This window comes from Lactuca virosa, chromosome 1, assembly GCF_052849685.1.
Source record: "Lactuca virosa cultivar CGN04683 chromosome 1, Lactuca_virosa_CGN04683_v6, whole genome shotgun sequence".
Classification (NCBI taxonomy): Eukaryota; Viridiplantae; Streptophyta; class Magnoliopsida; order Asterales; family Asteraceae; genus Lactuca; species Lactuca virosa.
Genome location: NC_136426.1, coordinates 202853500 through 202863694, shown reverse-complemented (window position 1 = coordinate 202863694; position 10195 = coordinate 202853500). Strand labels below are relative to the sequence as shown.

Here is a 10195-nt window from a genome sequence, read left to right as displayed (position 1 = left end):
GAACGGTTCCAGAACCTTCCCAGGAGGGGACGATTTTGGGGGAGCCTCTTAGGGTTTCTATAAGAATCATTATGGATAATTAAGGAGTTGGATAATTACCTAATTTGAAATATTAATATTATATTCAAATTATGGTTTCCAAGGCGTCTTGCATCAACTATAAATAGAACTCCTTAGGGCCTTGTTTTCCTCCACTCCCTTGCACAAGCCAAGAGCCGAAAATTCACTCTCCCTCTCCTCTTTCCTCAAGTCTTCTATTTACTAGGGTTTTGGGTACAAGCCATTAGAGGCACTCAAGCTTTTAGTGCTTGCTTTTCAAGGAACTTCAAGAGGATTTGTTGTGATTATTTGCTATAATAATCAAAAGGTATGTAAACCTTAACCTTATATGAATTTCGATTATTATAATCTTCCATTAGGGTTCATGATATTCATAGTTTATTGCTATCAATAGATACGACATAGATCATTTCTATGTTGCATGTGAACTTAAGGGTTTAAGTATTTTCCCACTTTCATATAATTTTATAACCTAGAAAACCCAACCCGTTATTCCATTGTTTAATTGTAAATCCATTGTAAAAAATATGTGGATAATTTGTGACAAGGCTGTGGCTATTTGGTTTGTTTAAAATTCTATGGTAAATATTTTTATTGGATTAGCAACAACTTATTACGTCGCTAAATTTGAAAAATAACGTCAGCGAATGTGTGGGTAAAGTTTTTCCAAAACGTTTTATGCAAGGTTGTCAAGATCATAATTCTATATATGACAATTTTTCTCTTTGCAAGATCGTGATCATAATATTGAATCGGGATTGTAAGATCCCACAAAAAGCATTTATAAAACATAAAAAAAATATTTTATCCATCAGTCAACTATTCATTTAACAGTAAATAGTTTACAACATAAAAAAATATATATTTTCAATACATCATTTAACAATAAACAATTAAAAATAGGTTTTCTAGAGTTCATATTCGATGTACTTAGTTAACCAAGACAAAACATTAGATTTTTTAAAAAATAACAACGATCCTAAAGTTTTATAGTTGATCCTACAATCTTATGGTTGATCCTACGATCTTACGGTCCGATGCTACGATCCTACTCCGATCATACCGAAAAATGTTTTATGTATGATCGATATTGATTTACCAAGGTGAGATCTTAGGAGCATACGATACTACGGTCATGGACACAATTTTAACAACATCGGTTTTATGCGAAAAATATGATTCCATGGGAAATCTATCACCAAAAACACATATATTTTCAACGATTATGTCATCATTAAAGTCCTTTTGATCTAGTATTGATATGAATCACGCCCCAAAAGCTTCTCCCCAACCAAAAAGAAGTTATGAAATTAAAAGAGTTACCTATGAAGAATCAAAATAAAAGCAAGAAACACATGATAATAAAGATGCAAAGAAAACGATAATTTTAATGTGGTTCACACGATTAGAGTAATTGGTTAATTCACAAATGAGCTATAGAGATATCTTATTAATCGCAGTCGTCAAACACACACTTACTATGTATGGTTACATTCATGCATATACAGGGGCGGACGCAGAAATTAGTAGTAGGGGTTGCACAATTTTTTTTTCCGGTCAAACATAATATAAAACATAAAAAAAATTTCCGGTCAAACATAATATAAAACGTCTAATACAATTTTTTTACTGGTTAAACATAATATAACAATGATCTATTACAATTTAAATTTGTCCTCTTCGTGCAGAGATCTTTTGAAACCGCTCCATTACTTTTTCATTCTCAACTTTTGCAAGTGCTTCGGTCTCGACATTACAAAGCAATGCGTCGTTCAAAAAGTCATCGCCAATTTTGTGACGCAAGTCGGTATTCAAGAGCTTCATCTTTGAAAAACATCTTTCTACACTTGCGGTCACTACGGGTAATATCAAAGCCAACTTTAAAAGCTTATAAACCAAAGGATAAGACCGATGCTTCCCCGTACTAACCATCAAACGAGAAAGGTCGGAAATTCCTTTCAAACTAGTGAAGCGCTCATCTTTGATGCAAGAGTGATAAAATATCTCAAGCTGTTCTTCAAGGTCTATCATATCCGAATCATCAAAGTCATACTTGTATAACTTACCCAACTTCAACAACTTTGATTTGTCAAATTGTGCAAATGAATCACAAGGGCTCAAAGCACCCATGTATTCTAGTAATTGGTGCTTGTTTCACTAAATCGATACCGGTATTCTGTAAGTTGCATATCTATCACCGTGTTGAAGATTTCAACGTCAAAATGGAACTATTAGTCTTTGTAGTCTTACGGTTTCTCGCACCAATATACAACTCTTCCATATCTAAAGTATCAATTTTGTGTGTTTGACAAAAAGAGGATACTTTTGGCAAAATGCTAGCAAACCCTGTGCATCTAAAAGATTGCAATGCCTCCATTGTCCCTCTAACCATCGAAGCCGCTTCTAAAATGTCAAGATCTTTTCTTTGAAGTTGCTTTGACAATGTACCCGTGAGGCGTAAAATGTCATACATCATATGTAAGTAAAACACGAACTCATATGATTTAAAATATGCTAAGATTCCGGACGCTTGTTGACGGTTTGCCAACGACCCTCCCTCCTCTTTCACAAAATCTAAAACTACAAGAACATCCACAAACAACTTCATCAAACTTGTGAGTGTGTTGAAATGTGAACCCCATCTTGTTTCTCCCGCTCGAACAAGTGTAGTCTCTTGATTTAACCCTCTTCCGGTTTCAAGTTCACCACTACACAAGCCTTTTTGCACCCTTTCTCTTGCTTGTTCTCGTATTAAGTCTTTTCTTTTACACGAGGCACAAACAACATTAACCACCAATGAAATTTGCTCAAAAAAGTCACTAACACCATCATGCTTCTTTGCTACAGCCACAACTACTAATTGAAGTTGATGTGCAAAGCACTGTACATAAAAAGCTGTGTCATTCTCTTGTAATCTCAAAGCTTTCAAACCGTTGAATTCCCCTCGCATATTGCTTGCCCCATCGTAACCTTGTCCTCTTATCTATTAAAATTTAAAACAATTAATATATATTAAATTTAAATTGAAATAACAAAAAAGTAAAGAATAAATTACCTGACTAAAACTCAACTTATTACTCGTAAGCACTTCATTTATGGCATTTTTGAGTGTCAAAGAGGATGTATCCTTCACGTGCACTAGTCCTATGAATCTTTCTTTCACAAAGCCAAGACTATCGACATAACACAAAACAATAGCCACTTGTTCCTTTTTTGAAACATCACTAGATTCATCAACTAGTAAACCAAAGACATCTTGACCAATCTCTTCACGAATACTCAAAAGTACTTATTGTGCAAAACATTGCACAAGTTCTTTTTGAATTTTAGGGGAAATTAGTTGATTGTTTTTAGGAGCATTTTCTAAAGTATTGTTGAAAATATCTTCACAGGTCTCTCGAATGACATTTAACACTTCAATGTAAAGCCCTCTATTTTCCGAGTTAACCGACTCGTCATGACCACGAAACGGTAAACCGGTTTTCAATAAAAGTCTAACAACAATAATAGAAACACGTAATCGAGCTTTATATTTGTGGTCCTCCGCTTCGGTTTGCCTCCTCAAGACTACATTAATAGCTTGTTTTTCCCTCATCAAAAACTCACACTTTTCTTTTGCTTTGTTGTGAAAACTATCAACACCACCTACATGAGTACGGAATGCATCTTTTTTATTCCAAGTATCAAAACCTTGGGAAACAAATGCATCTCTCCCTCCTTTTTGTCCCATGAGGTCTCCACACACATAACAATATAAACAATATGCACTATTCTTTTTCACACTATATTCCAACCAATCAAAGTTATCAAACCATGAAGGAACGAATCTTCTAAATCTATCACCTATTTTTTTTTGGGAAACTTATGTGCCCTTACTTGACAAGGTCCTTGAAGCAAATACGCTCTTCTTACTTCATCTCTTATGTTTGATTTGTAACTTGTAATCTTTGGTCTATTCGTCGGGTCCTTTGGAAGATCTTTCAAGTCAACATTATCATTAGGTTGGTTAGAGCATGGTGTTTGTGGAGTTGCATTAGAGACCGAAGGGATTGATTAATTGGTGATTGGTGTTTGTGGAGTTGCACTAGAATTAGGAACGGAAGGGATTGGTTGATTGGTAATTGGTATTTAGGAACATTCTTCACCACTTTCATTAGGTCTTTGTCTTTTGGTAAAAAAAACCACTTAGTTTAACCTATAAAAACATAACATTTACACCTAATCAAACAATGACTTTAATAAACCAATTTGCTTTCACCTAATCAAACAATAAATTCAATAAAACATAGCAATTTCACCTGATCAAACAATAAATTCAATAAAAAACATAGCAATATAACCTAAGCAAACCATATAACTTCAATAAAACAAATCAATTTCACCCAAGTAAATCAATAACTTCAAATAAACATACAATTTCAAATACCTAAAGGAATTGGTAAAACTTACTTGCTTCATTGTAGGGCTTTAAAGTCGATTTTGTTAACCAAAAAAGTAGAAATTGAAGGAAGTCGATTTTGTTACTTGCTTCACCCGATTGGCGATTGTTGAATACTTGAATGTTGATCAATCCAACAATGAAGTCGATGAAGGATTGTGCGAACAGGAGGTCACGACTGTCGACAGGAGCCAAGGTGCGAAGTTTGGAAATCGGAAGTCGAGTGGTCGATTGGATTCTGTAATCGTTTATTTTTTTTCCTTGTACCGATAATATATTACTCAATTAATTAGGATTGAGCTATTTTTTTTACAAGCAATTAGCCCAATTGCTAATTTATCCAATTAATGTTTTATTTTGGGCTTTGGGCAATTGGGTTATTAGACAATAATTGATTAAAACATTGGGCTCATTATTTATTTTTTTTTGCGTTTAGTAATTCCCGATAGAGTGACGCATTTTTTTTTTTACGTAGTTGCACATAATTTTTTTAGTAGTTGCACGGTTTTTTTTTTACGTAGTGGCACAATAGGTAAAAATTAAAAAAAAATGAAATTTTTTCTACTACGTGCGCGGAAGCTAGGTGTTGCCGGTGCCACACCGGGCACCTAGCTAGGACCGCCCCTGTGCATATAGATCTATTTATAAACAGACCTAAAATCTACTTGTAGGCAAAGCTCAAAACATCATCTTCCGAAAACACGCATTCTGGTTTGTGCACCGCAAACATGCTCATCGATCATTATAGACCTTTGACATGGGAAATGTTGCACCTTGCTCCTGAGCACAACAAACCTTGGCTCCAGCACCGTATGTAGCTCCCACATCGGCTGCATTGCAGACATTGGGAAAAAAAAAATCTTCTTGGCGTTGCGCCTCGGGCCATGCAGGGAGTGGCTTCCCCTTCACCCTCACTATAATTCAAGAGGAATATCAAAGCTCCACAACTCAACAACTTCCTACTTGGAGGCTGATGAACTAATCTGTTGCCAAGCTACAAACTTAAAAGAGTTTCCTATTTGAATTTTGATTTGCTTTGTTTAATTTTAGAAATGTTTTTTGGATTTTATTTGAATTTGTTTTGAGTTCAGAACTTATTGTCATTGATAATGACGATGAAAAAATGAAGATGAATAGATGGTCAAGCTATGGGTAAAATAGTAAATTTAAAAAGTAACTCAATCAATATTATATTATTACTGTTGAAACTATAATATTATACTGAAGATTTTATTTTATTTTTTCAAAAAACCTTTTATGGATTGTAATTCAATATATATGCCTCCATCAACTTTTGACATTTGTTCCAATAAAATTTTAATCAAACTTTTAAACTTTACTTATTTGCCATATATAATCAAAACGAACTTATACATAGTTAATCAAATCGAAATGTGTTTCCATATTTCGTCTAAACCTTCACCTTGTTGTATAGTTTGAAATAAAATGTTAAAATAAATGGTTATGGATATATGCAATATAAACATGTAAAAAAATGTAAACAAGCATTCAATTGTGTTTTTGTATCATCCAATTCCCATATATATGACCCAATAAAGATAAAATATATATTTAGCATGTGCAAAAACTAGCACAATTTCCAATGTATTTCCAAATCCTATATTTGTACTCACTTTCTTCTTATATTTGATTATTTGCTTTATAATAACAAAAAAAAACACCAAAAGAAAATAAAACCAAGAAAAACCTCAAAAAGTCATTCCCATACCAATTCCTGTTCCGGTTCTTCACTACCAATTACCATCATCTTCACTCTCGATCTCATTCCGATTCCGATTCCATTTCTTCACTATCATCACCTTCACTCTCACTCTCAGGAAACTCGTCACTATAATTGCTCCAAGGACTTTGGAAACACTCGAGCTTTTCACACACCCCTTCAAGTTCTCCCTCCAACTCCACATTCCAACTCCCTTGAATGTCAAGATGCGTAAGTAACTTACATTTGGTGAGGATTTCAGACACACTGGAATCACCAAATCCACCAAAACAAAGTTCAATACGTTGTAGCTTCGGCATTGTGTCCGCTATGGCTTTTGCTTCGGAATCATCCATAGGTTTGGAATCTTCTATTGGGAGCATGTTTCTTTTCAAGTGAATTAGGGATTTGCATTGGGTACCAAATGTTGCAATGCCTTTTGATGTGATTTTTAAGCAATTGCTTATATCCAAGATTCCAAGATTTGGCAATGGCTTTATGTGCTTTGATATCATTTGGTCCGTGATTCCACTCATTGGGATTTCCAGCACTTTCAAGCATTTTCCACTTCAAAATATACAAAATAAAAATAATAATCATAAATAATAATTTATGGTATAGTTTATTAAAGGTTTTGATGATGAGAAACTAAAATCACCAAAACACCCACGTTCATAATTCAGAAAAATTACAAGAAATATTGCCGATTTAGTCATTACGTACTTTGTTTATCGTGGTGAGTAAAATATCAGTGTATATTTATTAAAAGGTTTTCACAATCAAATAAAATGACAAATCTACCCCCACATGTTCATCCCTTTCATCTTCTTCATCATTTCTTCGTACATTCATGGATCATCTTCATATTCAATACAACGATTCGGAAAACAAATTCAATAGCCACACATAAACATATATATAACAAAAACAAATTAAAATAGAAGAAAATCATCTTCATATATCTTTAACAATAAGCAAAAGCTAAAAATAAGTTCAAAACCGAAGATCACAAAAGCAAAAACAAAAAGTTCTATTCGTCATTTCATCTTCAACGTCAAGACTCAAGAATAAATCGGGAAAAACACCCACAAACCAAAATTGACCTAATAATAAATTCAAATGTGTGAAAATCGTAACTCGGAATCAAAAACAAAAACAGTTTCTAAATGAAAATTGAATCCAAATATTAGATTTTTGTACTCCAGATTTTATATTTGCCTTTGTTTGTGTACGATTTATCTTCGTGTTTGTTCTTCAGTATCAAGATCAATGAAGAAGACGATGGAAGTTTTGGTAATTTCATTTAGTTATAATAATGAAAAACAGAGAGCAACAACACATGATCAAAATTACCAGTTAGCAGCAAAGAAGAACCCAGATTCTCCCATGCGGTAAGCAGACAGACGTTGAACTGACCACTTGCTCCGCCGTATCAGCTTCTTCACCACCAGGTCCACCGCATGACTGTCATTACGACGGCGACACCACGCCTGAACATCGATTTCCTGCCAACAGTACGGCCCAGCCACCACCTCCATCCATGGCCGACACACTAACGGAACACAGCTCACCATTTCTTCCGCAGGTATCCTTACAAAAATCAATGCAAGTATCTCCGGATTCAAACCCTCCCACGGCCTCCTCCGCCGCCACTCCTCCTCCTCACCCAGCGCCACCATCACCGGCGTCTTTTCATTGCTCGATAGCACTACCCTCTTCTTGCTGATCATGTCTGCGGAAAAACCCATTTCGTTGTTTGCTGCTCTGTGGGTTGGTCAGTTGTTTTGTTGTTTTGCAGAGGAGAGAGAGTGAGATTGGAGGTTGACACGTGGCACTCTGGGTCGATCCTACGGTTAGAAAAATCCAAAAAAAGAAGCTGCAAATGGGAATGATTAGTGAGAATTGTTAGTGTACACGTTTTCTTTTTTCGTTATAACCTTTTAAATTATTGTTGTGTATTTGTTTGTTTATAATATGCACATGCATGCATCCAATATGGTTTTTGCATGTATGAATAGATATTGTATGTATATATGATTTTACTAAAGTCATATTTTTATGGTAAATCATTCCACTTAGAGAAATTTTTTGTAATAACAAGTTTTGTTTTTTTGGGCTAACTGAATTGATCGAAATGATACTTATGTGATTTTTATTTAGTTTAATTACATTTGTTTTGAATATAAGTTATAATTTATATAAGACTATACATATATAAGATATTCAAGTTGAAAGTATTTCATATATAAATACTTGATGTTAGAATTATGATGTTTATATAAATATACAAATAATAATAATATAAATTGTTAAATGGCTGTTTTGCAGTTTATGAAATTAAAAATGGTGAAACTCCATTTGTCGTTTCGAAATGTTTAAACAATTAAACCCACACCTTCATGTCATGGTCTTAAGATTTTGGGGCGATTTGTCATTTCGAAAAGTTAAATTCCTTATATATCTCTGTTTTCTAGTGTTTCACAGTTTTTCGTTTCGAATCATATTTTACAATTTTTAGAGTTATTAAAATTTTTTAAGGTTTTGCAAAAATATCATTTTATATTAAATTTCGTTACTTGTTCTTATTTGTCGATTATTTGTTTCAGACAAAGGTGTTGTTTTGTCTCATCACCAAATTTCAAATTGGAAAAGTTCCTCCAACGCATATTATCCAAACATGTTTGGAGAAAAGTATTCTACAAGTTTGCAATGTATCAGTCGATAAGGTTTGAAGATCTAGTTCTTGTATTGGACGTTAAATTTATCCAAACATGTTTGGAGACAAGTATTCTACAGGTTTGCAATGTATCATTAGATAAGGTTTGAAGATCTAGTCCATGTATTTGACGTTGAATTTATCCAAACATGTTTGGAGACAAGTAATCTACAAGTTTGTAATGTATCAGTCGATAAGCTTTGAAGATCTAGTTCATGTCATTGATGTTGAATTTATAGGATGCCAAAATGGACAAGCCTTATACAAGTCTCTTATTTCTATGACCGGTGATCTGGATGAGTGAAATGGATATCATACCATTTAATGTATTTTTTGTTATTTATATTAATTATTGGATCATTGATTAATCATTTGTGTTATGAATCAGCAACAAATGAACATTTACTTCAATGTGTTTTTTTTATAATGAAAAATAGGATTCTAACAAATGAGAACAATAGATCTACTATCACAAAAATGTTAACGGGAAAAACAAAACAAATGGTTAAACATGACAAAAGTTACAAAACTCATAAAATTTCACTAGTCCAACTGCTAGAGCCTTGTATCATGTAGCACTTATTTCCCAGAATGGATCAGTTGATGATGTAAAGGAGTCAATGACATAGTTTTTAAGGAATGGATCACTAGTCCAGCTGCTAGAGCCTTGTATTCTGTAACACTCATTTCACTAGTTCAATTGGTTCTATGACTTTCGTATTCACAACTGTTGGATGACTCTTCCTGCTCTGCTTCCCCATTTCGCAGGCTGCACAAAGATGTTCTTTATCAAACTTCAAGAGAGGAATCTATCGCACATGATCATCAAGAACAAGTTTATTGACGTCTTTAAAATTGAGGTGTGAGAGTCTTCGGTGCCACAACCAACTATCATCTGTAGAAGCTTTCGTAAGAAGGCAGATGGCAAGCTTCCCTTTGATGGGGTTTAGATTTAGCGGATATATCTCGCCTTTTCTCTTAGACTTCAACAGCACAGTTTTGGATTTCTTCTCAATTATCTCTGATCGTTCATCGTCGAACGACACTTTCAAGCCCGTGCCTACAACCAATTGTGATACACTGATTAGGTTGTGTTGCAGGCCTTCCATGTACGCTACCTTGCGAATGGAAAATTTCGCATTCGTTATCATGCCATATCATTTTATTTCTCCAATTGAATTATTGTCGTATTTCACTTTCCCTCCATCCTTCAAAGCTCTGTATTCTCATAGTTCTTCCTTCCTTACAGTCATGTGACGCG

At 34.2% G+C, this 10195-nt stretch overlaps 3 protein-coding genes across 3 annotated transcripts; all 3 read right to left on the bottom strand.

The window, feature by feature from the left end:
- Positions 1-1725: 1725 nt before the first annotated feature.
- Positions 1726-2190, bottom strand: LOC145126635 (uncharacterized). The gene has a single exon (XM_079061964.1). The coding sequence runs from the start codon at positions 2188-2190 to the stop codon at positions 1726-1728; it is 465 nt and encodes a 154-aa protein (XP_078918090.1).
- A 64-nt stretch (positions 2191-2254) lies between these two features.
- Positions 2255-3790, bottom strand: LOC145126627 (uncharacterized). Its single transcript, XM_079061958.1, has 3 exons — positions 3451-3790; positions 3116-3348; positions 2255-3043 (listed from the first exon to the last, which is right to left on the bottom strand). Exons 1-3 carry the CDS (start codon positions 3788-3790, stop codon positions 2255-2257), a joined length of 1362 nt encoding a protein of 453 aa, XP_078918084.1.
- Positions 3791-6042: 2252 nt separating this feature from the next.
- LOC145108323 (F-box protein FBW2-like) lies at positions 6043-7959 on the bottom strand. Its single transcript, XM_079045345.1, has 2 exons — positions 7572-7959; positions 6043-6785 (listed from the first exon to the last, which is right to left on the bottom strand). The coding sequence occupies exons 1-2, from the start codon at positions 7946-7948 to the stop codon at positions 6281-6283; spliced, it is 882 nt and encodes a 293-aa protein (XP_078901471.1). The 5' UTR covers positions 7949-7959; the 3' UTR covers positions 6043-6280.
- Positions 7960-10195: the final 2236 nt, after the last annotated feature.